The 27,802-nt window shown below is 48.8% G+C and overlaps 3 protein-coding genes across 6 annotated transcripts in view; 1 reads left to right on the forward strand and 2 right to left on the reverse strand.

The window, feature by feature from the left end:
- The window catches only part of LOC310701313 (uncharacterized protein), a 172,945-nt gene that overhangs the window by 10,395 nt on the left and 134,748 nt on the right, over positions 1–27,802 (reverse strand). The window contains exons 1-3 of one of the 3 annotated variants that reach the window (XM_083492033.1): positions 2,797–3,071; positions 1,111–1,347; positions 885–1,000 (exon numbers count right to left, since the gene is read on the reverse strand). In XM_083492033.1, the coding sequence (XP_083348159.1) occupies positions 885–998 (114 nt within the window). In that variant the 5' untranslated portion in view covers positions 999–1,000; positions 1,111–1,347; positions 2,797–3,071. Of the gene's footprint in view, positions 1–884; positions 1,348–2,796; positions 3,072–27,802 lie in introns of those variants that run through there. The other 2 variants (XM_083492031.1, XM_083492032.1) reach the window with 2 other exon arrangements.
- LOC310701348 (uncharacterized protein) lies at positions 5,361–13,642 on the reverse strand. Its single transcript, XM_083492106.1, has 5 exons — positions 13,395–13,642; positions 11,005–11,552; positions 9,897–10,004; positions 8,844–8,970; positions 5,361–7,808 (listed from the first exon to the last, which is right to left on the reverse strand). The coding sequence occupies exons 2-5, from the start codon at positions 11,446–11,448 to the stop codon at positions 6,517–6,519; spliced, it is 1,971 nt and encodes a 656-aa protein (XP_083348232.1). The 5' UTR covers positions 11,449–11,552; positions 13,395–13,642; the 3' UTR covers positions 5,361–6,516.
- Positions 16,105–27,444, forward strand: LOC310701160 (uncharacterized protein). Of its 2 annotated transcripts, none has more exons than XM_083491553.1 (6): positions 16,105–16,264; positions 19,525–20,546; positions 21,029–21,134; positions 22,031–22,273; positions 23,286–23,981; positions 26,395–27,444. In XM_083491553.1, the coding sequence occupies exons 1-6, from the start codon at positions 16,138–16,140 to the stop codon at positions 26,685–26,687; spliced, it is 2,487 nt and encodes an 828-aa protein (XP_083347679.1). In that variant the 5' UTR covers positions 16,105–16,137; the 3' UTR covers positions 26,688–27,444. The 2 variants fall into 2 exon arrangements, with proteins under 2 accessions (XP_083347679.1, XP_083347680.1); XM_083491554.1 differs by having other exon boundaries at positions 22,034–22,273.

The raw sequence follows: 27,802 nt of genomic DNA on the forward strand, positions 1-27,802 counted from the left end.
AGCCCCCTGGAACCACCAAGATGAAGCAAAGACCTGATGAAGAGAGCACAGCAGAGGTTATATTTTCTGAAAAGCCTCCACAAAAACAATCTCTCAAAGGACCTGTTGATGGCATTTTACCATTGTACTGTGGAGAGTGTCTTAACTTATGGTCTGTGTTTGTGGTTTGGGAGCTGCACGGTCAGGGGGAAAACAATGCTGTCCAGGGTTATAAAGACTGCAGAGAGAATAACTGGGCGCACTCTTCCCACCTTGGATCAAATTATGCTTTCAGGTGTCACAAGAAAGCTGCAGAGATAGCGCGGGATAGTGCGCACCCCGGAAATTATCTCTTTCGGCTTCTGCCTTCTGGAAGAAGGTACAGGGTTATAAAGATTAGGACTAGCTGCCTGAGAAACAGTTTCTATCCAATGCGATTTTGGTTTTAAACCCAGTGTAAGGTAGTTTCGCTCACTGGAAGGACAGATCGTGAAGCTGAGGCTCCAATACTTTGGCCACCTCATGAGAAGAGAAGACTCCCTGGAAAAGACCCTGATGTTGGGAAAGATGGAGGGCACAAGGAGAAAGGGACGACAGAGGACGAGATGATTGAAGCTACCAGCATGAGTTTGACCAAACTGTGGGAGGCAGTGGAAGACAGGAGTGCCTGGCGTGCTCTGGTCCAGGGGGTCACGAAGAGTCAGACAGGACTAAACGACTAAACAATAATAACAACAAGGTTGTCTCTGTGTGAGTATATTGTATTCAGTTATGGGGTATCAGAGTTTCTAGGGGGTTAACCAGGCTGGGATAGCAGGCTTGTTGTTTTTGAATGTCTGATGTAGATTTTTTTCAATTTTGTTGTTTTGTATGGGACAATGACAATAAAGATTATCATATCATACCTGCTGTTCCTCCTCCTGCTTCACGTCTTCTGCTCGGCTCGAGAGGAAACCTTCGGCCAGGGCCACCGCCTGGGAACTGGTCTCTGCTCCACGTTCCCTCGCCCAGTTCTCCATCTCTGTGGAGAGGACAGCCAAGAACTGTTCTAGGAGAACCAGATAGGGCTTTCCGTGTCTATCGCTCTGGCTGCAATCACTCAGGGCAAAGATGGTGGAGTCAGCCACAAACCTTTCGGCAGGCTGTGGCAGAGAAACCGTCTGAAGTGCTGGGGCTGAGCATCTGAGCTGAGGGCGTCCTCCTGGTTCAGGATCTTCTGCACGGTTCCTTCCCAGAATCCTCTGCTTCTCACCGTCTACTTATCCCATCTGTGCTCCAAGGCAGGGCCACCAAGGTGGTTCAACGAACGCCCTCCCTGCTCTGCCAATTCCGGTCATAAAGCAAAATCTGCCCCCTAAAATGTGGGTCCTGCAAAACCAACAAGAAGAACAATACATTTCTGCAATGCAGAACATGCTCAGGGACCTCCACCAGTTGCTGAATTACTACCAGGCCCGAGTTCAAATTCTTACCATAAGGTCTTTAATAATCTGGGACATTTCCCCCAAATTAACGTTATTAAGGGTGCCGAGCATTGTCAGGAGAGATCCCGGTTCTCCATCACACAGCTACAGTTTAACTGTCAATCCCACTTCACAGAAAACTCTGGGAATTGTAGCTCTGCAAGGGGAATTTGGGGTGGAGGGTGTCTCTCCTCCAGCTCTCAGCACCCTTATAACAAACTACAGCTCCCAGATTTCTGGGAACAAGAGCTGTTCGAACCGGCATCACGGTGCTTTAGCGTATGATGTGGCCAGAAAAAGAGGCTCCCATTGCATCATCTTTAGCTGGGGATGTTGGGGAAATTAAGATGCTCCAAAGCAGGCATGATCAATCACGGATTATTATGGCTGTTATTTCTTGGTTGTCTGGAGATATTAGCCAGCCATCTTGCTAACGAAAGAGAAGATGCCGACAGAAGGAAGGAGGGGGAGGGAGTTTGTCCAGTGTGCAACACCAAGGGGTCCTGGTGGCATCTTAACTAATAATAATAATAATAATAATAATAATAATAATAATAATAATAATATTTCTGCCCCAGCCAAGTGACTGGGATGCCCCATCCACTCTGGGCAGCTTCCAACATATATAAAAACATAATAAAACATTACATATTTAAAAATCTTCCCTAGACAGGGCTGCCTTCAGATGTCTTCTAAAGGTTGTATGGCTACTCATCTCCTTGACATCTGATGGGAGGGAGTTCCACAGGCTGGGTGCCACCACCGAGAAGGCCAAACCCTCAGAATGCCAGACAGCAAAGCTCCTCAACGTAAAAAAGAATATCCTGGATCCGCTGCACGTGAAATTGGGAATCTGAGAGGAGCCCTGCTGCAGAATCGCGCCAAAGTGGTAGGACGCGAGCTCAAGATCCCTCTCTCCCCTCCTCTCCTGTGCTTTCCTTCAGAAGCATTGGCCGAGGATTTCACAGAATCACTGAACTGTCGTGTCGGGAGAGACCCCCAAAGGCCATCTAGCCCAGCCCCCCACCCTGCAATGCCAACATCACAGCTCAATGATCCCTGACAGGTGGCTCACCCAAGCCCTGCCAAGGAAGGAGAGACCACTCGCTTCTCATCCGAGCTAAACATACATACCCAACTCCCTCTTGCCTAAGGAAACTGATGATCCACACCAGAAAAGGGTGCTACTGGAGGGGGGCTTGCCTCGCTCCTCTGTGCTCCCCAGGCCTCCCGCCACCCCCAAGGCGCTGTCTGATCCCCACTTGGGGGGGTAAAAGGAGGGCATCCAGCCCCTTCATTCCCCAGCCCCACACATTGCACCCAAAGGCTGAAAGGGGGGGGGAGAGAGACTCACGTGATTGGGAAGGACAAAGGACAGTTTCCCTCTGCAAGAAACCCCTGCAGGAATGTGCGGGGAGGGCTTGGGGGGGGGCGGGAATGCGACCTCCCGGTTCAAGCAGCAGTGGGGCAGGAGCAGGAACCAGCTGTCAGCTTTGCAGCGAATAAATGCATCCGTGCAATTCAACCTCCGGCTGCAATCCAAGGCTGGCTTTTTTTTTTCTTTTTTGCAAAGCAGGATGGGGGAGCCGCCTTCGCTCCGAAGGACTCCTCCTCCCCTCCACCCCCACGCATCCACCCCCCCAAAAAAATATGTCCTTCCTCTCTAGGAATCTGCCCTCTCTTGCATCGGCATCGTTTTCACCCTTGCATGGCTGGAGGAGCAGCAGCAGGAACGCGAAATCCGCGCGCAGCGAATCGATCCTGGCAAACAATTGCGCTTCGGAAGGTCCGCTGCCGGCAGGGAGGAGGGCTGTCCCGGCCGGCTTGCATGCTGGCTCCGTAGCAAAGCAACAGCCCTGCAAGGTTGGCCCGCCCCGATCGGACCAGTTTCGTCTATGGCAGGGAGATCTGTCCCGCGAGGCGTTTCTGGGCGACCCTCGACAGCATTCCAGAAAAAATAGAATCATAGGATTGTAAAGTAGGAAAAGGGTCCCAAGGGTCATCTAGTCCAACCCCCAGCAATACAGAAATAAAGCCTTAAGAAAAATATTTTTGTGTGTCATGCGATCTTAACAGAAGCCCGTCTTGTTTGTATATTAAATTTGCTGGATTTAACCCATTATTAGTGTGTGTATGTGTGTGCACGCGCGCGCACACACACACACACACACATATAAACATTATTAAGTTTGCAGATGACACCACCATAATGGGTTTAATAACAGGTGGAGAAGAATCAGCTTATAGAGGGGAGGTCCAAAAAAGATCTACATGGTGCCTAGAGAACAACTTGCACCTTAATATCAGTAAGACAAAGGAGATGGACTTTTGGAGGAACAGGGGAGAACTAGCCCCACTGTACATCGGGGAGGGCTGTGTGGAGAGAGTCTCTTCCTTTAAATTCCTAGGACGGGTCTGCAACCCGCGGCTCCGGAGCCGCATGCGGCTCTTTTACACCTTTGCCGCGGCTCCGGGGCGGATACTAGCGAGGGGAGGAGGCGCATTGTGCGCCCCGACACTCCCCACTGTGGCGGGCGCTGTACTGGCTGTGACGTCGCATGGGGGCGGTGCGTGCGTTAGTCACGCACCGTCCCAACGTCACCTTCCCGCCCACTGTCAGATCGGAGGGCAGCGGCGCGCATGCTTTAAATGTCGCAATGGTTTTGCAGCTCCCAGTTGTTGTTTTTCTTCGGAAACGGGTTCAAGTGGCTCTTTTTGTCTTAAAGGTTGCATACCCCTGTCCTAGGAGTTTATCTCAGTGAAGAGGAGTTTGGAGTTTGGATTTGATATCCCACTTTATCACTACCCTAAGGAGTCTCAAAGCGGCTCACATTCTCCTTTCCCTTCCTCCCCCACAACAAACACTCTGTGAGGTGAGTGGGGCTGAGAGACTTCAAAGAAGTGTGACTGGCCCAGGGTCACCCAGCAGCTGCATGTGGAGGAGCGGAGACGCGAACCCGGTTCCCCAGATTACGAGACTACCGCTCTTAACCACCACACCACACTTGGAAAATAAATACAACCCAGGTGGTTAAGAAACCCAACAGAGACTCCATCTCTTCAGAGTATTGCAGAAGAACGATTTCAATCAACATTTGATTATCTCCTTCTACCGGTCCACAATAGAAAGTGTCCTTTCATACTGCATCACGGTGTGGTACTACGCTGGTTTGACATCATCTGATAGGAAGTGCCTACAGAGGGTGGTGAATACAGCACAAGATATTATGGGCTGTCCCGTGAATCTGCTGGATGAAATACACACCCTGGCCAGCACTTTCTTGATCTCCTGCCCTCAGTTTCTATCCGTGGGCTGTTAGGCTGCTGAATGAAAAGATAACAACAGGGCAACTGACTTTCGGGTTTGGTGTGTGTGTGTGTCAGTAAACGAGGGGAATTAAGACTAAGAGAGCTGAGTGGGGGGTGATCGTGTAATCTCACTGTATACAAGTTGTACAAGTGACAATAAAGTATTTCAAAATAAAAAAAATTATATATACACACACACACACATTACACTTTCTGCTTTACAATTTAGAGTATTCATTCAAACAACCTTAAAATATCAATGACTTCCCTTCTCTTTCCATGTTTCATTTTACATAGCATAAATCCCTGGGTATTTTATATAAACTAAACCATTCAGTATTCCAATATTGCATCCACCAAAACCTACTTACACTGTTGAATTTATCCTAATGCTGCCAATGTTTTCAAGTGTGCACAATTTCCCCCCAAAATTAAACCCATTATTGGTTGAGCATAGGGTCACCTAGTCGCAGCTCCCTACAACGCGGGAATCTTTTGCCCAACGTGGGGCTCTCAAACCCACAACCCAGAGATTAAGAGCTTCATGCTCTCCTGACATGAGCTATCCCAGCGGACGAATTTAGTCTTCGAACGTCAAAGCATACACACAGGTGCAAATTTTCAAAGGTTTATTAAAGGGAAAGGGGGGGGGAGGGACAAAAAGATAGGATGAAAAGAAATAAATCACTTCGCACTAGATCACTGTTTCCCAAAGTGGGTTATGCCGCCCCCCCTCCGTGGGTGCTGGAACAATCCAGGGCCTTGTGTGTAACCGGGGGGCATTTAATAAAAATAAGGGGGCAGTGGAAGCGTAAAGAAAGAACATTTTGAAGAACTGTACGTTTCATCTGTTGTGTAGCAATGCTTACTGCCAGCAATATGTAGATAGAAATAAAGGTAAAGGGACCCCTGACCATTAGGTCCAGTCCTGGCCGACTCTGGGGTTGCGGCGCTCATCTCACTTTACTGGCTGAGGGAGCTGACGATTGTCCACAGACAGTTTTCCGTGTCATGTGGCCAGCATGACTAAGCCGCTTCTGGCAAACCAGAGCAGCACACGGAAACACTGTTTACCTTCCCGCCGGAGCGGTACCTATTTATCTACCTGCACTTTTGATGTGCTTTCGAACTGCTAGGGTGGCAGGAGCAGGGTCTGAGCAACGGGAGCTCACCCCGTCGCAGGGATTCGAACCGCCGACCTTCTGATCAGCAAGTCCTAGGCTCTGTGGTTTAACCCACAGCGCCACCCGCATCCCATGTAGATAGAAACACGGATATCTAAAAGAGCAGAAATTTGCCACTGCATCTTTCTGTTTGTTTGCTTAAAAAGGTAGGTTTCCAGGGGGCACTGAGTAATATATATTTTTCTGGAAAGAGGGCAGTAGGCCAAATAAGTTTGGGAACGTTTGCACCATACAGACTTTGTGAGAAGTTCCAAAACATGCATGGAATAACCTTGCAGTGCGAGACGGCAGAGGGATGTTGAAAGGGATGACAAATTTCACATGGGAAGGGTGCTACTTTTAGCCCTGGAACTCTGGGCACAAGGGGAAGGAAATTTGCAAAACAGGGTGGGCTTATGAGTCGCCCTGAGTGGCATGACCCTTTGGCACCAAGGCAAAGAGCAAAAGATGTTTCCTCCAGGAGCAAAAGATGTTTCCTCCAGGCGCCTGGCAAAAAGGACTCTAGGTGGGTATGGCGGGGTTGACTCCATCTTGCGGCTTTTGTTACGTAACTGGACAAAAACCATAGAAGAGATTCCAGATCATTGGCATAGAAAAATTGAGACGGACATTTTTTCTTCTCCAGCTTCTTCGCAGCTCATGGAACTATCTGGGTATTGATAGGGTTTCGCCATCTGCAATTGATTTGAGACGTGGCCGGGTTTCTGTTCCGAGTAAAGCTCTCTAGACATTTCGACAGTTTCTCCCGTGTGGATGGTCTGATGACAACTTAGGCTTTTCCTCCAAGAAAATCTCTTTCCGCACTCCAGGCATTCGTACGGCTTCTCCCCGGTGTGGATTCTCTGATGACAGCTAAGGCTAGTGTTCCTGGTGAAGCTCTTGCCGCACTCCAAGCATTTATATGGCGTCTCCCCCCTGTGAGTCAGTTGATGCACGGTGAGGTAATTTTTCTGAGTAAAGCTTTTCCCGCACTCCGGGCATTTAAATGGTTTCTGCCCTCTGTGCTTCATCTGATGTAAACCGAGGTTCTTCTTCTCTGTGAAGTTTTTCCCGCACTCCAAACATTGATACGGCTTTGCCCCAGTGTGACTCCTCTGATGCCTGTTGAGGTCCGTTTTCCGAATAAAGCTCTTCCCGCACTCCAAACAGGTATACGGTTTCTCCCCGGTGTGAATCCGCAGGTGATTTTTAAGGTGGCCTTCGTACCAAAAGCCCTGGCCGCACGCCAGGCATTTATACGGCTTCTCCCCAAAATGAACCCTTCTGTGTCTGTTGAGATCTTTGAGCTGGCCAAAGCTCTTTCCGCACTCCAAGCACCTATACGGCTTCTCCTCCCTGTGAGTCAGCTGGTGGATCGTGAGGTAATTTTTCTGAGCAAAGTTTTTCCCGCACTCGGGGCATTTAAACGGTTTCTCCCCTCTGTGATTCATCTGATGTGTGCTGAGGCTCCTCTTCTGGGTGAAGCTTTTTTCGCACTCGAGACATTTATACGGCTTCTCCACCTTGTGGATCCACTGGTGTCTCTTGAGGTCTGTCCTCTGACTGAAGCTCTTTCCGCACTCGGCGCATTTGTACGGCTTCTGCCCTGTGTGGATACGGAGGTGTTTCCGAAGGTAGGAACTTTTGGAAAAGCTCTTGCTGCAATTCATGCATTCGAAGAGCTTTCCCCCCGTGCCGCTTGCCGTGCAGATGAAATTGTCCTCGCACATAGAGCACTGGCCGCTCTGTTTTCCGTCCTCCATTTCCTCTCCCACTGGGATTTCAGCGACGTCGCCCCTTTGGGAGGAAGAAGATTTCTCCCTCCTCGTCCCTGGTTTTCCTTCTGGTTTTCTCCCCTGCTGTTCCTTCTCTTTACACCTGGCTCTTTCGTCTCCTGAGAAGAAGAGAGACAACATGTAAAGCCTGAAATTCAAGAAGTACGCTAACTAAGAATTGATTGCTGTTGTGAGAAATAGGGGAAAGGAGAAAAATTTGCTATACAAGGCACGATTAAGATGGTTGCTTCCCCTCAATCTGAAGCATTTCCCAATATAGCACCCCACTCTTTCAATAAAATAAAATAATAATAATAATAATAATAATAATAATAATAATATGCAATGTTCCGGGTGCAGACAGCACATTTCCTCCTTTTGCCTCCTTTTTTGAGAGAAATGCAGAGAGGGTGGTCATCCTACTGCTTAGCATTCTAAGGGATAAAACGAACTGGATTCCTCAAGAGGAAGGAAATTCGGATTTGAGAAGAGATGATGATGATGATGATGATTTATTTATACCCCACCCATCTGGCTGGGTTTCTCCAGCCACTCTGGGCGCCTCCCAACAAAATATTAAAAACAAAATAAAACATCAAACATTAAAAACTTCCCTAAGCGGTGCTGCCTTCAGATGTCTTCTAAAAGTCAGATAGTTGTTTATTTCCTTGACATCTGATGGGACGGCATTCCATAGGGTGGGCGCCACTACTAAGAAGGCCCTCTGACTGGTATGTATTCAAATAAAGGAATACATTAGATAAGCTGCCAGAAAACATGCCTTGAGGCAAATAGGGTTGCCATACGTCCGGGATTCGGCCATCGGAAACAGCTCCCCTTCAGAAAGTGCCTTAATGTCCCGCAACCCGTGTCAAAGGTGTAGACTTTGGCGAATTTCTTTTAAAAATAGCTCGAAAAAATTTTTTAATGGACTTCATGGATTTCCACTAGTTATCGTATCATAGCACTTGCAGAAAATAGGCAGAAAATATCTTATTCTCAGATGAGACCACCAGGGGGAAAACACATCTTGATATTTAGGAAGAAAAGGAACAGCCAACCTTTCCTGCCTTGTAATCTATTAAAAGGAAAAGCTTCACTAGGGTCTTATCATCCCCATACCAAGGGAAAGTGCAGGGGGAGAGGGGCCTTACCCAAAAAGGCCACGATGCCACCATTCTCCTCCATGACTTCCTTGTACAAGGCTCTTTGGCTCAGATCCAGCAGCTCCCACTCCTCCTCCGTGAAACGCACAGCCACCTCCTCGAGCGTCACCAGACCCTGAAAGGAAAGAGACCATTTCCCACTCACAGTTAATGCAACAGATTATTATTATTATTATTAATACCCCAGCCACTCTGGGCGGCTCCCAACAGAATATTAAAAACACAATAAAACATCAAACATTTAAAAGTTCCCTAAACAGGGCTGCCTTCAGATGTCTGCTAAAAGTCGGATAGTTCCTTGATATCTGATGGGAGGGTGTATCACAGGACGGGTGCCACCACCGAGAAGGCCCTCTGACTGGTTCCCTGTAACCTCACTTCTCACAGTGAGGGAACCGCCAGAAGGCCCTTGGAGCTGGACCTCCAAGAAGGCCTTGGTATACTGGGCTGAGGCCACTTAGGGCTTTAAAGGTCAGCACCAACACCTTGAATTGTGCTCAGAAACGTACTGGGAGCCAATGTAGGTCTTTCATGACTGGTGTTATATGGTCTTGGCGGCAGCTCCCAGTCACCAGTCTAGCTGCCGCATTCTGGATTAATTACAATTTCTGGGAACAGACATGGGATTGTTACGTGTCACATGTCTGTTTACATTCCAGCACAGTATGCTGGGAACCTCCCTTGTGTGTATAGCTTTTGCTGTTCTCTCTGAGACGACATGTTTCTTTGTCCTGATTTATGATTAATAAATCTGTAGTTATAGTATGCTTCCACAAGCCTCACACCTATTCTGTGTGTGCTCTTCAATCTGCTGATAGTGTGCCCTTGCCCAGAAGCCCGGGTTACTGATTTACGTCAGAGCAGAGGTGATGGTCTTCATACCGGGCCGCTGGAAGGAGACGGCCCAGCCGGGGCTTGCCAGCTGGCCTCCCGGCCCTCTGCATGTCGACAATTCCTGCATTGCAAGGGGGTTGGACTAGATGACCCGCAGGCCCCCTTCCAACTCTTCTTCCAACTTCCAACCCGCTGGTCTCCTCTTACTTGATCTGTATGCTGAGAAGTAGCTCCAGCACAAAGAGATGATCTTTCCAGCATCAGTGGAGCCTCCTTTGCCTCTGGAACGTCAGTGGCCACTGCTTCAAACAAGCCCTGTAAGGAAAACAGGGATTAAAGACAGACAGACAGACAGAGAGAGAGAGAGAGAGAGAGAGAGAGAGAGAAGGATTAGCAAAAAGAAATGCCCTAGGTCTGGAGTGGGATGTCACCTCTGAAAAGGATTTGTAGGGAAAGTGGGCCAACTAGCAGGGTTTCGCAATACAGTGGTGCCCCGCAAGACGAATGCCTCGCAAGACGGAAAACTCGCTAGACGAAAGAGTTTTCCGTTTTGGAGGTGCTTCGCAAAACGAATTTCCTATGGGCTTGCTTCGCAAGACGACAATGTCTTGCAAGTTCCTGCTGATTTTTTTTCCTCCCCCCCCCCCTTTTTCTAAGCCGCTAAGCCGCTTATCAGCTGATCCGATCAGCAGATAAGCCGCTAAAAGCCTCTAATAGCGCTAATCCGTCAATGGGCTTGCTTCGCAAGACGAAAAAACCGCTAGACGAAGAGAATCACAGAACGGATTCTTTTCGTCTTGAGAGGCACCACTGTATTATTGGAAATCTCTGTGTTATCAGGATGAAACTGTCTCTCACCAGATTCTGGGAGTAAAGAGAGAAATGGATGAGAAAAAGGATATACATGGAATACATGTTAGGAGATGCCCTAATGTAACATGTCACTCGATAAAACTTCTTCAGACACTGAATACCTGGGTAAACATAGATGATAGATAGATGATAGATAGATAGATAGATGATAGATAGATAGATAGATAGATAGATAGATAGATAGATAGATAGATGATAGATAATAGATAATAGATAATAGATAGATAGAGATATATAGGATTTTTAAACATTTATATTCTAAATACCTAAACAATAAAAGAAAAGGGATAATGGATGACCAGCACATCGGCTGTAATATAGCAGTTAAACAAGTAATTTATTTTTGCCGCAGCCTCTAATATCCAAAACAATAAAAATGTTTTTATTTATATTATGAAAATACAGCCATCAGCACAAAACTATGAAAATGAAACTCTCTCACCTGCTGCTCTTCCTGCTTCTTCTCCTCTGCCCGGCTCAGGAGGAAACCTTCTGCCAGGGCCACCGCCTGGGAACTGGTCTCTGCTCCACATTCCCTGACCCAGTTCTCCATCTCCGGGGGGAGGACAGCCAGGAACTGCTCCAGAATCACCAGGTCCAGCATCTGAGCTTTTGTGTATTGCTCTGGCTTCAGCCACTGACAACAGAGATGGTGGAGTCGGCTGCAAACTTTTCTGGGTTCCTCGGCCTCCTGGTAGCGAAAGTGCCTGAAACGTCTGCACCGAGCATCCGAGCTGAGTGGGTCCTCCTCGCCCAGGGCCTTTTGCCAGGTGTTTTCCCAGCATCCTTTGCTGCCTGCGGCATGGGATCCTCTCCCTGCCAATTCTGGGCCAGCCAATTCTGCCTCTTCCACCTTCAGCGCATGATCTGAGGGAGCCTCCGACATGGCTGAAAAACGTGTCCCTTTCCCTCCTCAGTCAGATGCCCTCTTAAGGAAAAATCTGGCCAAAGAAGCGAGGACCCGGAGACCTTCACAGCCGAGAAAGATACCTAGGAATAAGAACATTTTGAAAATATTTCATTTTATCGATTGCAGGGAAATATATAAGGAAAATTAAAAGTAAAGGGGAAATTAAAAAGGATACCTTAAAAAAAAATTAAAAGGCCAAGGAGAACAGCAATAACAAAATACAGTGGTACCTCAGGTTACAGACACTTCAGGTTACAGACTCCGCTAACCCAGAAATAGTACCTTGGGTTAAGAACTTTGCTTCAGGCAGGATAAGAACAGAAATCGCGCGGCGGCGGCGGCAGCGGGAGGCCTCATTAGCTAAAGTGGTACCTCAGGTTAAGAACAGCTTCAGGTTAAGAATGCACCTCCAGAACGAATTAAGTTCTTAACCTGAGGTACCACTGTAAACCATATAAGTTACAAAACTATATACAGGCATAGCTCATGTTACGTCTACTTCATGTTATGTTTTTTCAGGTTACCTCATACCGGAAAGGGTTACTTCCGGGTTTCACCGCTCGTGCATGTGCAGAAGCGCAAAATGACGTCACGCGCATGCACAGAAGCAGCAAATCGCAATGTGCGCATGCACAGACGGCCGCTGCGGGTTGCACTCTTTTCATGTTGCGAACGGGCCTCCGGAACGGAGAGCCCTGGCTCTGGTTGAGGCCAGCCTAACCTCCCTGTGGCCCAGGATCTCCAATATGTTTTTATTTGAAGACCGTAAGGTCCTCCATGGGACATACCAGGAGAGGCGGTACCGTAGGTATAAATCTCAGCTAAAGCATCGCTGACAGATGGCCATCCAACCTCTGCTTTCAAAACGTCCAAGGAAGGAGAGTCCATTACCTCCCGAGGGAGACCAGCTCTAACTGTCAAACAGCTCTGACTGTCAGAAAGTTTTTTCCGTATGTTTAGTCAGAATCTCCTTTCTTGTAACTTGAAGCCATGGGTTCCAGTCCTACCCTCTGGAACAGGAGAAAACAAGATTGCTCCATCTTCCATGGGACAGCCCTTGAGATATTTGAAGATGGCTCTCCTATCTCCTCCCAGTCTCTTCTTTTCCAGGCTACCCATCTCCCTCCAAAGGCTTGGTTTCCAGACCCTTGATCATCCCGGCCGCCCTCCTCTTCCTCCACCTTCCGGCTTGTCAATATCCATTTTGTCCAGCCCTACTGGGCTTCTCCCCACTTGGGGGCTTTCTTCCCACCCACCCCTTCCATTTCCCTGCTTGCATTTCCCAGGCTCCCAGGCTCTACTGCAAATCTGATGGTGGTATTATTATTATTATTATTCAGGGAAGTTTTTAACGTGTGACATTTTAATGTATTTTTTAATCTTTGTTGGAAGCCGCCCAGATTGGCTGGGGAGACCCAGCCAGATGGGCGGGGCACAAATAATAAATTATTATTATTATTATTATTATTATTATTATTATTATTATTGCTGCTTTTTCCTGGGGGGGGGGGTGGACGCAGGGGTACGCATACCCCTAAACAAATAGCTGTCAACTTTTCCCTTTTCTTGCGAGGAATCCTATTCGGAATAAAGGAATTTCCCTTAAAAATAGGGAAACGTTGACAGCTATGCCTAAACATTTTGTAAATTTTTGTACTTTTGTCTATTTACTGTATTTATTTGAACTATAAAATGGTGGTTTTCTTGAGTCAAAATGAGAGTACCCCCTAAACATTTTTTTTTAGAAAAAAACACTGATCATTATTATTATTATTCAGATTTACACACCGCCCTTCATCCAAAGAACACGGAGCATTTTGCAACGTGAAAACACAAACATGCATAACAGAACAATCATAATAATAAATAGCAGTGACACCCCCAGGCCACCCTTCATCAAATGCAAGAGGAGAGAGACTCACCAGATTTCCCTGCTACCCCGATTTAAATAAACACCCGGCTCCTTACGCAGGATCAGGGCGCAGCCTCGCCGCAAAGCACCCTCTGCTCTCCATGGGATCTCCTCTCCAGCTTCCCCGATCTGCAAGGCAGGATGGGGAGGGGCCTTGGCTAGGGAGGCTTTTGCCCTCCCCCCCTCCAGCGCCCCAGATTTCGCTCCTCTCTAGGAACCGGCCTCCAGTTAACCCTCTGAGGACCGGGGAGGAAGATCGCTGCCTCCTGCAATCCTATGGCCGCCGGCGCGCTGCAGGGCTGCGATCCGGCGCCTGGAAAGCTTGGAAATTGCGGAGAGCTCTGACGCACCGCTGGATCCCTTTTTTTCTGCTTGTTGCAGCAAGCTGTAACTCTCCGGACTAGCGTGCTGCATGGATTTTAATTGGATTCTTATTTTTATTTTTTACGCGCGCACACAGGAGGCTAGGAATAAATGGACAACCGATGGGCTAGCTCGGTTGGTAAAGCATGAGACTCTTCCCAAAAAATATATTTTCAAGTTTATACATTTCACCAATTTCACAATCATCTTAACATTTCGAAACTTGACTTCCTCCCCCCCCCCCCTTTCCGCAGTTGCTTAAATTTATTCTTAATATCTTCTGCATATCCAAATCAACTTAATTTGCTCATTTATTCATCCACTTTAAATATATACTCTTACAAAACTGCAGGCCATTACAATAATCGTGCCAATGTTCTTACCTTTTTTACAATTTATCTGCAAATATTCAATAAACCATTTCCATTCTTTTATAAAAATGTTTGTTATCTTGATTTCTTATTCTTCCAGTAAGTTTTGCCATTTCTGCATATTCCGTAAGTTTTGGATCCATTCTTCCTTTGCTGGGACTCTGCTACTTTCCATTTGGGGGCAAGGAACATTCTTTGCATACATGAATAAGTTTCTATACAGTTTAGGTAGCTCTATCCCTATACAGTGGTACCTCAGGTTAAGTACTTAATTCGTTCTGGAGCCCTGCTTCGTGTGAAGTCTGGAGGGTAGCAACATGAGAACGGAGCCTTTTTTGCAGTGGCTCCCTGTTTGAGTAATGCTCTCCCCAGGGAGGCTTACCTGGCGCCTTCATAATATATATTTAGGCACCAGGCGGAAATGTTCCATTTCTCCCTGGCCTTTGGCTAAGTAAACAATCTATGGCTTTTTAAATGTGTTTGTCGAAGGGAGGATTATTGGTTTGTTTTTGTTTTATTATGTATTTTGTGTTCTCATTTTTGTATTTCTATGTATTTTATTTATGCTTTTCAGGTTTATACATTTCACCAATTTTACAGTCCTTTTAATATTTCAAACCTTGACTTCCTTCCCCCTCTTTGTGCAGTTCCTTAAAAAAGTTTGTTATCTTGATTTCATATTCTTCTGGTAAGTTTCGCCATTTCTGCATATTCCATAAATTTTTGTATCCTGTTCCTCCTTTGCTGGGATCTTTTTTTGTATTTTTAGGTTGCGAAGCTCCCTGTGACCTTCAGATGAAGGGCTGTATACAAATTTAATAAAGAATGATAAATAATAATAATGTGTTTGTGTTTAATCTCTCTCTCCCAAAACAAAAAACACACATAAGTGCAACACATGACCAGGCCCAGATGGGGGGGGGGGCATATGGGCTACTTGGCCCGGGCCTCCAATTCCAAAGGGGGCCCCAGTCAGCATATTCACAATCGTATATCTATATTTTCCATTTTGTCTTTATATGCAGATACGGTTCAAACCTTGAAATAAAATTATTTGTCAGCATAACTTTAGTGAAAATTATTTATATACTTATTTATCCCCAGGGTAAAAAAGGGGGGGGCACATTATCTACCTGGCCCGGGCCTCTGCCTGGCACTGCAAGGCCCTGCACATGACATGAAAAAAGTGGACAGAGGATTCCCCCCCCCCCTCATAATTCATACAGCTAAGGCAATCCCGCGGGTAAACTGGTCCCAGGCTATTAAGGGACTTTGCAAGATGTTTCTGTCCTTGCAGCCAGAGACATCACCTTGCCAACAAAGGTCCGTATAGTTAAAGCTATGGTTTTCCCAGTAGTGATGTATGGAAGTGAGAGCTGGACCATAAAGAAGGCTGATCTCCGAGGAATTGATGCTTTTGAATTATGGTGCTGGAGGAGACTCTTGAGAGTCCCATGGACTGCAAGAAGATCAAACGCATCCATTCTTAAGGAAATCAGCCCTGAGTGCTCACTGGAAGGACAGATCCTGAAGCTGAGGCTCCAATACTTTGGCCACCTTGTGAGAAGACTCCCTGGAAAAGACCCTGATGTTGGGAAAGATGGAGGGCACAAGGAGAAGGGGACGACAGAGGACGAGATGGTGGGACAGTGTTCTCGAAGCTACCAGCATGAGTTTGACCAAACTGCGGGAGGCAGTGGAAGACAGGAGTGCCTGGCGTGCTCTGGTCCAGGGGGTCACAAAGAGTCGGACGCGACTAAACGACTCAACAACAACACCACAGAGCTGGGTGACAGACGTGGGTGCAAGAGATCAGAAGGCACCCTTTGCGCAATTGCGCACGCAGCTTGCAACAGCGCGTTTTATTATTCTTATTCTTGCTCAAGGAGTTAAAGGCAAAGAGTCAGTGCTTCCTAGAAAGAACCCATTTGTTTTATTTATTTTTCAAAGTGAGCACCGGATGTCAGCTGCATGCAAGCCGCTTCCTCTGCTGGCCCCGCCCGGAGATGCGATTTCCAAATGTTGCTTCTTGGCAGGCGCCGGAGGAGCAGGAAGAGTTGGCTGGGCTTGCAGGAGGGGGAAGGCTCGGAGGGCAGCCGTTGCCTGCGGGGCGCCTGGGCCTCGGAAGGGGAGGAAAAGGCACAAGGTGACTCAGAGGGAAAGGGGAGGAGGAAAATGGATTTGCACCTTCGTCCCGCTGAGTTTTAAGGCTGGACGGGAATTGGCTCCAGGCAGCTACTCTGGTTAACAAGGCGCCCTGGACCTTCAAGATCTCAGAAAATGTGCATTTCAGTGGCTTCAGTAGCTTGCAGTTGAGCTCAGTTACAGCTATTCCTGCATTCATAGAATCATAGTATTGCAGAGTTGGAAAGGGACCCCCGGGGGTCATCTAGTCCAACCCCCGGCAATGCAGGAAACTCAGCGAAAACATGCAGAACAGATGGCCACCCAACCCCCCTGGATTGCAGGCGGTTGGACTATGATTCTGAAGGAGGGCTGAGTGGTTGTGGGGCTGGCTGGGAGGGAGGGAGAGAGTTTGAGTTGCTGCCAACTTGGAGGGCTCACAGGTAAAGGGACCCCTGACCATTAGGTCCAGTCGTGGCCGACTCTGGGGTTGCGGCGCTCATCTCGTTTTATTGGCCAAGGGAGTTGGCGTACAGCTTCTGGGTCATTTGGCCAGCAGGACTAAGCCGCTTCTGGCAAACCAGAGCAGCGCACAGAAACACTGTTTACCTTCCCGCTGGAGCGGTACCTATTTATCTACTTGCACTTTGACGTGCTTTCGATCTGCTAGGTGGGCAGGAGCAGGGACCGAGCAACGGGAGCTCACCCCGTCGCGGGGATTCGAACCACCAACCTTCTGATCGGCAAGTCCTAGGCTCTGTGGTTTAACCCACAGCGCCACCCGCGTCCCCTTGGAGGGTTTACAAAGTGGGTTAGGACAGTTCATGGAGGAGAGCTCTGTCAATGGCTACCAGCCAGGATGGCTGTGTCTTGCACCCACGGTCAGTGCTTCTGGAAGCTGCAGGAAGGGAGAGGGCTCTTGAGGTCAGATCCTGCTTGCATCCGGTCAGCCACTGTGAGAACAGGATGCTGGACTCGATGGGCCCCTGGCCTGATCCAGATTCAGGGCTCTTCTTATGTTTCCAGAAGGGGCAGCAAGGCAGAAAGGATGGGTGGGGACTCTGAATGCTGGCAATCCCAACTGGGGAGAATATAATATTTTACGTTCCTGTTACTTCTGCTGCTTTGAATGCATAGCTTGTATGTGGCTTCCTTCTGTCATGTTTTTGGATTGCGGTGGCGCTGTGGGTTAAATCACAGAGCCTAGGACTTGCCGATCAGAAGGTCGGCAGTTCGAATCCCCATGATGGGGTGAGCTCCCGTTGCTCGGTCCCTGCTCCTGCCAACCTAGCAGTTCAAAAGCACATCTAAGTGCAAGTAGATAAATAGGTACCTCTCCAGCGGGAAGGTAAACGGCGTTTCCGTGCGCTGCTCTGGTTCGCCAGAAGCGGCTTAGTCATGCTGGCCACATGACCCGGAAGCTGTACGCCGGCTCCCTCGGCCAATAAAGTGAGATGAGCGCCACAACCCCAGAGTCGGCCACGACTGGACCTAATGGTCAGGGGTCCCTTTACCTTTACCTGATCATAGAATCACAGAGTTGGAAGGGACCCAGAAGGTCCTCTAGCCCAACCCTCTGCAGTGCATGTTGCCCGATGCGAGGCTCGAACCCACAACCCGGAGATGAAGAATCTCATGCTCTACCAATGATCCCGACTGATATTTTGAGCTCTCCCTCCTTAAGAATATAAAGCGGTATAGAAATGAAATTACAATGATGAAGCGCTTTTGTTCTCAGGTTCTGCTTGTGAGTTTCAGCAGAAAGTTCACCTGGCAAAAATGTTCCTCTTCAACCAGGCCTTGGGCTGATTCATATTCTATAGCCTATGAAATGCGTTTGTGAGAAGGGAGGGAGTGTTTGTTTTGAATTATTTACTTGTGCTTTAAACCTCGTATTTTTATCCTGTGAACAGTCCTGCCAGCCTGTGAGGAAGGGTGGTATTTAAGTCTAACAGATAAATAAATAAAAAGTTAAAAGTTGCCCAGGAAGTTGGACTGATCTTGTACAGTGGTACCTCAGGTTACAGACGCTTCAGGTTACAGACTCCGCTAACCTTGAAATATTACCTCAGGTTAAGAACTTTGCTTCAGGATAAGAACAGAAATCATGCTCTAGCGGCGCAGCAGCAGCGGGAGGCCCCATTAGCTAAAGTGGTGCTTCAGGTTAAGAACAGTTTCAGGTTAAGAACGGACCTCCAGAACGAATTAAGTTCTTAACCCGAGGTACCACTGTAGTGCTCTTCTTCTGTTCGTGTCGGGGTACAAAGCACAATTCCTCAAAACAGCCCATGTGAGGAATGAGCATGCTCTGTGGCTGCAGAATGCTGAGCGGCTTTGGGGGTGGAATCCCAGGTGGAAGCATTTCATGGAGCAACACTTTGTTGCAGTCCTGTTTGGTCTCATATTTCTGTTCCCAGCTCTCTTTTCTCTCTCTGCTCCCCTCCCTCTTCTCTTCGGCGATCACTCATAGCCAAGTAAGATTGTCTTCCATAAACACAGTCTTAACAGTGAGTCTGTAAGTGACTGTGGAGGCCAGTTCAGGGTCCACACATCCTTCCACAGTGGGGACATAGGTTTCTGGGAGGGAGTTGATCATGGTGAGGGTTTGCCAAGCTTGCCTTCCTCTTAGCGCGTTTCTTCCTTTTGTCCTGAGTTCGAGCGTCATCAAAGTCCATGACACCTTTGGTAAAGGCTGTTCTCCCATTGGAGCGCTCACAGGCCAGTGTTTCTCACTTGTCACTGTTTCTACAACATTTTTAAAGATTTGCCTTGAGAGAGTCTTTAAATCTCTTTTGAAGACCACCAGCATTACGCTTTCTATTTGTAAGTTCGGAATAAAGTACAGTGGTACCTCGGATTACATATGCTTCAGGTTACAGACACTTCAGGTTACAGACTCCACTAACCGAGAAATAGTACCTCGGGTTAAGAACTTTGCTTCAGGATGAGAACAGAAATGGCAGCGCGGCGGCAGCAGGAGGCCCCATTAGCTAAAGTGGTGCTTCAGGTTAAGAACAGTTTCAGGTTAAGAACGGACCTCCAGAACGAATTAAGTTCTTAACCCGAGGTACTACTGTAGTTGTTTTGGGAGACAATAATCCGCACAACATGACCAGTCCAACGAAGTTGATGTTGTTGAATCATTGCTCCGACACGGGTGATCTTTCCTTCTTCCAGTACACGGGCATTAATTCGCCTGTCTTCCCAAGTATTGTGCAAAATTTTTTCAAGGAGTTGGAGATGGTGTTTTTAACTCTCTCTTCCCTCTCTGCTCCCCTCCAGGAACAACCCTGCCCCACCACTGGCAGATCTCCTTGCTTCCCTCTCGTCGCCCATTGAATCCCCGAAGATCTGCACTCTGGAGAAAGGCAGTGGCCTTGTGGGATAGCCCGGGGGTTCCGAGAGACACCTGCAGGACCAAAATGTCTCTCTTTGCTGTGAAAGCGTTGGGAGGACGTGTCTCTGAACCGTGGAAGGACATGGCAGGGTTGGAGCTGAAGGGCGCGGAGGTTAGCATCTGGGTCCCAGCTGCTGCTGAGCCGAGAGAGCACTTGGGGATAAAAACAGAAGACCCAGATCCATCAGAGGTGACAGACCAATTGGGAGATGGGCAGGACGGGGGCCCCCACGTCGTTCAGGCTGGGAGTATCGGGGAATTCCTGCAGGGGTCCACAGAACCGCCTGTCGCGCTGAACTCAAAAGAGGACTTGTTGCAGTGCTGGGAGGCCCAGTGGCAGGAGTTCCTGAGGAAGCTGGAGCCCCCTAGCCCGGAACGGGGGACCCCCCAGTCACCAGGGGAGCCCAGCGTCTGGGACGACGCTAAGTCCTTCCTGGCCTCCTTCGAGCAAGTGGCCGAAGCCTGCCACTGGCCGTGTGAGGAGTGGGTGGCCCGTCTCCTGCCGGCCCTCGGCGGCGATACGCAGCAGACTTTCGTCAAGCTGGAGTCTCGGGACTGGAAGAACTACCAGAAGGTGAAGGCTGCCATCTTGCGGGCCGCAGCCCTGAGGACGGAGAAGCAGAGGCAGCGCTTCCGGCGCTTCTGCTACCAGGAGGCCGGCGGCCCCCGAGAGGCTTACAGCCGGCTCCAGGAGCGCTGCCGGCAGTGGCTGAAGGCCGAGAAGACGACCAAGGAGCAGATCCTGGAGCTGCTGGTCCTGGAGCAGTTCCTGGCCATCCTGCCGCCCGAAGTCCAGGGCTGGGTGAAGGAGCGGGACCCCGAGACCTGCGCCCAGGCTGTGATCCTGGCTGAGTTTTTCCTCCAGAGGAAGGAACAGTTGGAGTGGGGGCCACACCGAGCGAGGGAGGTTGGTTTGTGCCTCGTAAGAGCAGGGCATTGTGGCGATCACACAGGGTCCTTGGACGTTTCACTGTCTGTTGATCCCTGTGCCACCACTTTATTTCTCGCTGCCACCACCCAGGCCCTACCTGGTACAGTCCAGTCAGGGTTAAGTTGGAACATAAACTTCTGTTTATTTATTGCAGTTTAAGGAAGGGACGCGGGTGGCGCTGTGGCTGTAACCTGGAGTACCCAGATATAAGTGGACTACAAAGCCCATCACCCACTGTTTAGCCCAGAGGTCAAGGACGATGGGATTTGTAGTCCAACCACATCTGACAGAAGAACACTGTGCTGGGTGACCCTTTGTTATTTTAAACAAGAGAAGCCGGGGATTGAACCTGTGGCATTCAGCATGCCCAGCGGGTGTTCTGCCACCGATCTCAAGGGCTCTTCTAATCTCATCCCCTTCCTGCTCAAGCCTGAAGGGCGTCTTTGCTGTCATTTCAGCCATTTGTGGACCCACCTGTGAGTTCCCCAGTGGCAGACGCTAGGCCGGGGCAGCTGTGCCGCGAAATCAAGCGAGAGGAAGAGGAGGAGGAGGTGACCTCACATGGTAAGCAATGGTCTTCATTTCTGGGATGTTGCAGACCTCCTGGAGAGCCCTCAGTGGTTCGTTTCTTTATTTGTCAACTCCGCACGACTTCCCCTCCTCTCCCGGTGTGACAGAGAAGGGGAAATGGGGGTTCTTGCAGCTTTTTCCTGTTTTGCAAGGCTTGTTGAGTTACCGTATTTTTCGCTCTATAGGACGCACCGGACCATAAATATTATTCCCCCCCCAGCCCCAAAGAGCAGCGGACAGGCTGCTTGCAACCTGTCCACTTATCCCAGAGCTTCTTAGGGCTGTGGGGGAAGCCCGGGTTCCCCCCCCCCAGCCCCAAAGAGCAAAGAAGCCAAGACAGCCAGCAGGATCCATCCTGCTGGCTGTCTTGGCTTCTGACATAGCCGTGCAACCTCTCCAGCCGGGAGCTAAACCTCTCCAGCGTGGCTAAAGAAGCGTGGCTAAAGAAGCCAAGGCAGCGAGCTCGATCCATCCCGCTGGCTGCCTTGGCTTCCTCTTTAGCCGTGCGCAGCCTCTCTAGCCGGGGGAGGTTGCGCAAGGCTATGGCAATTCCCCCACCTCCCGCAAAAGCCCACAGGAGCCGCGCACCCTTTAAGGAGCGTGCGGCTCCTGTGGGCTTTTCTACGAGGAGGAAGAAGGGACTGACTGGCCCTGTCAGTCCCTTCTCCCTCCTGGGGAAAGGCCCGCAAGAGCCGCGCGAAGCTTGTGTGCGGCTCTTGGGGGCTTTTCCTGCGTGCCTCCCCCCTGCACGCGCTCCATAAGACGCACAGACTTTCCCCCTTAGTTTTTAAGAGGGGAAAAGTGCAACCTATGGAGTGAAAAATACAGTGCCACCTTCGGAAGACGTCTGGTGCACCTTGCACTATTCTCCGTCTTTTTCCTTTTTCAAGCAGGTAGACGGCAGAGGAGACTAAGCTTGGAGGGCAGAGAGACCCCAGAGCAGTCGGCGGCTGTGGGGCAATACGAGGCCTTGAGGTGGAGGGAAGAAGACGACATCTCCCAGCCTCGCTACCGTCGTCATGGAGGCGAGATTTGGCCCAGGCCTGACTTCCAGCAGGAACCTGACGGAGAGGAGACGCTGGAGGAATCTGTGCCTCACAGGAGAAGCGGGCTGAGAGAGAGCCAGGAGAGAGGTCAGGAGACATTTTCAAGTCCATCAGTGAGCAGGAGGTTCCCAGTTTGATCCCAGGCATTGCCAGTTATTTCTTATACAGTGGTAAAGGTAAAGGGACCCCTGACCATTAGGTCCAGTCGTGGCCAACTCTGGGGTTGCGACGCTCATCTCGCTTTATTGGCTGAGGGAGCCGGCGTACAGCTTCCGGGTCATGTGGCCAGCATGACTAAGCTGCTTCTGGTGAACCAGAGCAGCGCACGGAAACGCCATTTGCCTTCCCACCAGAGCGGTACCTATTTATCTACTTGCACTTTGAAGTGCTTTTGAACTGCTAGGTTGGCAGGAGCAGGGATCGAGCAACGGGAGCTCACCCCTCGGCGCTAGATCTCAGTGTCCGGGCAGAATGATGGGGGTGGAGACGCTCCTTCAGGTTTACTGGGCCGAGGCCGTTTAGGACTTTAAAGGTCAGCACCAACACTTTGAATTGTGCTCGGAAACGTACTGGGAGCCAATGTAGGTCTTTCAAGACCGGTGTTATGTGGTCTCAGCAGCCACTCCCAGTCACCAGTCTAGCTGCCATATTCTGGATTGATTGCAGTTTCTGGGTCACCTTCAAAGGTAGCCCCACATAGAGCGCATTGCAGTAGTCCAAGCAGGAGATATTTATTTGCGATTATTACTTTGTAAAAATAAAATGTAAAAAATGTAAATAAATGTATAAAATATAGGAGGAGAAGATAGACACTGGTTGTCCATCTACTACTAGGAAAAAAATATATGAGGGGAATATTGTGCCCCTTTTCCTGATTATATTGTGTCCTGTTTTCTAATATCCCCTGCCACACTGTGTTATAGGGCTCCACCATTGCACTGAAGGGGTTATGGACAGCCCGGGTGGATGGGAAGCTTTAAGCATGCTGAGAAGGCATGGAATGGAGTATCCCCAAGAGGGGCTCTCCACATACAGCGTCTGTCTACTAGCCATCCAGGTTCACCCAAGCAGGCATCTCTTCCCTTCTTCCTCTCAACAGGTTACGGAGCAGAAAACGAGTGTGGGAGGAGGAGCCAACTGTGGGAAGGCCCTGCACTAGTGGAACATTCCAGAAAGGGGCCGAGAGAGCCGGCTTCCGAGAGTGAGGACCAGGAGGTCGATGAGCAGCTGCTCCGGCGGAAGAGGCGGAGGAGGAACCGCTGGGTGGGCCAGGTGAGCACAGACAAACTTCCGTGCCAGCAGAGCACGGAGGCGGTCAACAGAAACCTTTCCGCCATGCACCTCAGGCCTGCCTTTTGCTTGTTGGACGTCATGGAAGGGGACCTTCCTGAACCAGGGACACCAAAGAAGCGGCGGCGGAAGCCCAACTGGAACATGGAGGAGAAGACGCTGCTGTACAAGCTGGTGGTGGCGAACAAGGAGGCGGCGCTGGGCCTCGTCCCCGGGAGCAGGGCGGCTGCACGGCAGGCGGCGTTCTTTGCGGCCGCGGGCAAGAGGGTGTCTGCGCTGGGATACTACGAGAGGTCAGGCCTCGCCACCCGCAAGAGGTGGAACGACACGTATGGGAACCTCCGGAAGAGGGTCAGGGCCTACCGGCGGCAGGGCCTGCCATTCGACAAAGCGGTGGAGAAAGCTGTGAGGCCTGAAGAGGCAGTCATCCGCCCGCTGCTCTACCGGAAGCGGGTCAAGGCCGCCGGATCGGGTGTTGCGAACCGTGAATGTCTGCCACGCAGTGGTGAGTTGGAAGAGGGTGCTGTCGTGCTTTTAACTTTTTAGTATTTTTATCGTCTGGCTTTATGTTTTAGTTGCTGCAACTATATATATGATATATTAAATTAAATTTTATATTCACATAGCAGCGTAATATATAAAAGCTCCTGGACTTCACTCCTCCCCTTTGTGGGTCTCATTGTTAATCCTTCCCATCTGCATCTTTTATAATACAGCCATAGCTTGGTTCTCAAATTTAATCCATTCCGGGAGTCCATTTGACTCCCGGAACTGTTCGGAAACAAAGGCGCAGCTTCCGATTGGCTGCAGGAGCTTCCTGCACTCAATCGGAAGCTGTGTAAGCCACATCAGATGTTTGGCTTCCGAAAATTGTTCAAAAACCAGAACACAGTGTTATCTCCCCCTCCTGCTGCAACCAGCTCCCATCCTCCCTGTTCTCCCAGAACCAGAGAGGCATGAAAAGGGCAGAGGAGGGGTTGGCTGTCCGCAGGTGCAGTCTCAGATTGCTTGGGAAAACGCCTGGAGAAGAGGAGACATAGTCCCTGTGGGGAGGCAGGTGAGGAGATTTCACCCCTCCCATTCCAAGAATCTGCTGATGTTCTCTGCTGATTCTCTAGAGAGGAGGGGGGCGGTTTCTGCTCACTACTTATTCCGCTCCAGCCTCACATCAGAGAGAGAGACTGAGTGTTAGAGAGTGTGTTATCTCTGTATAGATAAGGTTGCTGCTAAGAGCAGTTCAGCATCTCCATTTAGCTCTGTATATAGTTGTGTATGATAGTTGTATATAGTTGTGTATGATTGACGGATTAGCGGATTAGCGCTATTAGCGGCTTTTAGCGGCTTATCGGCTTAGAAAAAGGGGGGGAGGGGAAAAACCCACAGGAACTCGCAAGACATTTTCGTCTTGCGAAGCAAGCCCATAGGAGATTCGTTTTGCGAAGCACCTCCAAAACAGAAAACTCTTTCGTCTAGCGAGTTTTCCGTCTTGCGAGGCATTCGTCTTGCGGGGCACCACTGTAGTTATTCTACAGAGCTGTTCTCCAAGTGGTTTATGCTCTGCTGTACTCTGCTGTGCAACGACTGTCTTCGGGAGTGAATCTGGTGCTCACAGCTCTGAGTTGTGAGTGCACAGCACTTTGACCTGTTCCTGTGCAGAAGGTGGTCTCTGGAAGTGCTGGCCCAGTTGGGGCTGAAGTGGATGAGTCCAGTCGGCGGCACTGGCTCAAGGGCGATGCTGACAGCAGGGACCAGCTTCATGAGAGCGACACCTGAGTTGCTGTGCTCTGTAGGCCTGACACTCCTGTGAGGATCCTATTTTGCTAATAAAGAGTTGTTGTTCTTTAATTTTATTTGTACTTTTCAGATATATACATTTCACTGATTTTACATTCATTTTGACATTTTAAAACTTGACTTCCTCCCCCCCCCCCCTTTCTGCGGTTCCTTAAATTTACTTTTAATATCTTCTGCATATCCAAATTAACTTAACTTACTCATTTATTTATCTTCTTTAAATATATAGATGCAGGTTATTACAGTAATCCTGCCAGTGCTTTTAATCTGTTTACAATTTATCTGTACATATTCAACAAACCATTTCCATTCTTTTATAAAAAGCTTATCTTGATTTCTTATTCTTCCGGTAAGTTTCGCCATTTCTGCATATTCCGTACGTTTTTGTATCCATTCTTCCTTTGCCAGGACTTCTGCTTCTTTTCATTTTTCAGCAAGTAACATTCTTGCCGCTGTAGTCGCATACATGAATAATTTTCTATACAATTTAGGTAGTTCTATCCCTATAATTGAAGCTACCAACATTAGTTTGACCAAACTGCGGGAGGCAGTGGAAGACAGGAGTGCCTGGCGTGCTCTGGTCCAGGGGGTCACAAAGAGTCGGACACGACTAAATAACAACAATTCCTATAATTCCCAAAAGAAAAGTTTCTGGGGGTTTTTACAAACATTATTTTAAATATCCTTTTCATTTCATTGTACAGTGGTACCCCGGGTTAAGAACTTAATTCATTCTGGAGGTCCGTTCTTAACCTGAAACTGTTCTTAACCTGAAGCACCACTTTAGCTAATGGGGCCTCCCGCTGCTGCCGCACAATTTCTGTTCTCATCCTGAAGCAAAGTTCTTAACCTGAGATACTATTTCTGGGTTAGCAGAGTCTGTAACCTGAAGCATCTGTAACCTGAGGTACCACTGTATATCATTCCCCAGTAAGCCTTAACCTAGTAACAAGACCACCACATATGATAAAAAGAACCTTGCTAATAAAGAGTTAACTCTCGCTTGCTGGGTGTGATTTACGGCTGGTTGGCTCCTGCAAAGACTTTGTGCATCTTTACAATCTGAGGCAGGGTGGGTGTGTAGCTTGGCCCCCACCTAACCAGGCCCTCCTCTTTCGTTCCAGCCTTGCCAGAGGACCCCACAGACTCGGAGGACGACTCCACGCCCCCCACCTCAGACGGAGAACACTCGCCAGCTACAAAGGGGCCGCTGGGGGCTTCGTCAGGAGCCGGCCTTCGTCTTAGAGGCAGCTTGCCGGCACAGCCACATTCTCCAGCCGCCCAGGAGGAAATAGCAGTGGCATGGAAAGATGAACGCTCAGCAGACGTCCAGCAGGCGTCTGAAGTGTCCGGCAACATCTGCCGTTGGGAAGACCGGGGCCGGATAGGGACCTTCAGCAGTCGGCTGACCCTGTGACAAATTTTGGGTGCTCCTAGCTTGCTGTTCTCCAAGGAAATCTCAGTTGGATGTTTTCGGTGCAATTCTGCCACCGAGTTAACTGTCCGCAGCAGAGGCTGGGGACCTTTACCCCAGCAAACGCTGCTGCAGCATTGCACCTTTTCACCAGCATTTCTGCAGCTGGTGGGATCATTCCTGCATTGCAGGGGGTCAGACTAGATGGCCTTTGGGTTCCCTTCCAAATTCACACTTCTAGGCTTATTATTCCCAGGGATTGTGAATGCAACAACCCTGATTTCTCCCTCCTTGTTTTTTCTTCGTACGTTGAATTTTTATTTACTTTTCTTCCTGTTTCCTTATTTGCTACATGTCACTGAACTGTGGTTTCGATCAAATAAAAAGAACTTTTTTTAAAACCAAAAAACCAAAAAAGCTACATAAATCACTGCCACCTTGGATATTTAAATATCCGTTGTAATTTGAGGAAATGTGCATGGAGCGAACTATGCAACACCCAACAGGAATTGGGGAAGGAAATGAATCGGTTTTAAATCTCTCGGGTAAGAATAAATGTAATTTAACCAAGTTTGTTTGTTTATTTAACAGGCTTCTGTTTGATTTGTGTTAAATGAAATGTTCCTATTTTGTCATTTAGATTTTTAGGGGTTGCAATCCTATGGGATAGATTTTCAAGCACTTTATCTACTTGGCTGTAACAGATCATTTTCTATACTTCTTAAATCTTTATATACATAAAGAAAAGTTGAAAAAGAAATAGAGTTGGGTATCATTAGCAGACAGGCGTCTCACTCAGCGGTTTTAAGGTAGACTTTCCAATACAGCCCTCAGTCCAGATCAGTCCAGTGGCCAATGTAGGCCAGCATCCTGTTTTCACAGTGGCCAACTAGATGCCTGAGGGAAACCCGGAAGCAGGATTCGAACACAGGAGCACACTCCCCTCTTGTGGTTTCCAGCAATAGCCCTCTCCCCCAGAAATTTGTCTAATTCTCTTTTATTTATTATTATTCTCTTATTATTACCGAGTTTCAGTATTACGAAAACGGTTCCGAAATTGCTGTGCCGAATACAAATCCAGTTGCTTGTAGGCCAAGAGAAAACAAAAGTAGGCAAGT

Source organism: Podarcis liolepis (genome assembly GCF_965112155.1).
Source record: "Podarcis liolepis genome assembly, chromosome: 2".
Classification (NCBI taxonomy): Eukaryota; Metazoa; Chordata; class Lepidosauria; order Squamata; family Lacertidae; genus Podarcis; species Podarcis liolepis.

Bases quoted from the DNA above. Each gene is read 5' to 3' on its own strand.
- LOC310701348 (XM_083492106.1), bottom strand. From the start codon at position 11,448: ATGTCGGAGGCTCCCTCAGATCATGCGCTGAAGGTGGAAGAGGCAGAA. The intron at 10,005-11,004 runs GTGAGAGAGTTT...TTTTCCTTACAG, and splicing joins AGAAGCAGGAAGAGCAGCAG to GGCTTGTTTGAAGCAGTGGC. The intron at 8,971-9,896 runs GTAAGAGGAGAC...CTTTCCTTTCAG, and splicing joins CTTCTCAGCATACAGATCAA to GGTCTGGTGACGCTCGAGGA.
- LOC310701160 (XM_083491553.1), top strand. From the start codon at position 16,138: ATGTTGCTTCTTGGCAGGCGCCGGAGGAGCAGGAAGAGTTGGCTGGGC. The intron at 16,265-19,524 runs GTGACTCAGAGG...GCTCCCCTCCAG, and splicing joins AGGGGAGGAAAAGGCACAAG to GAACAACCCTGCCCCACCAC. The intron at 23,982-26,394 runs GTGAGTTGGAAG...CTTTCGTTCCAG, and splicing joins TGAATGTCTGCCACGCAGTG to CCTTGCCAGAGGACCCCACA.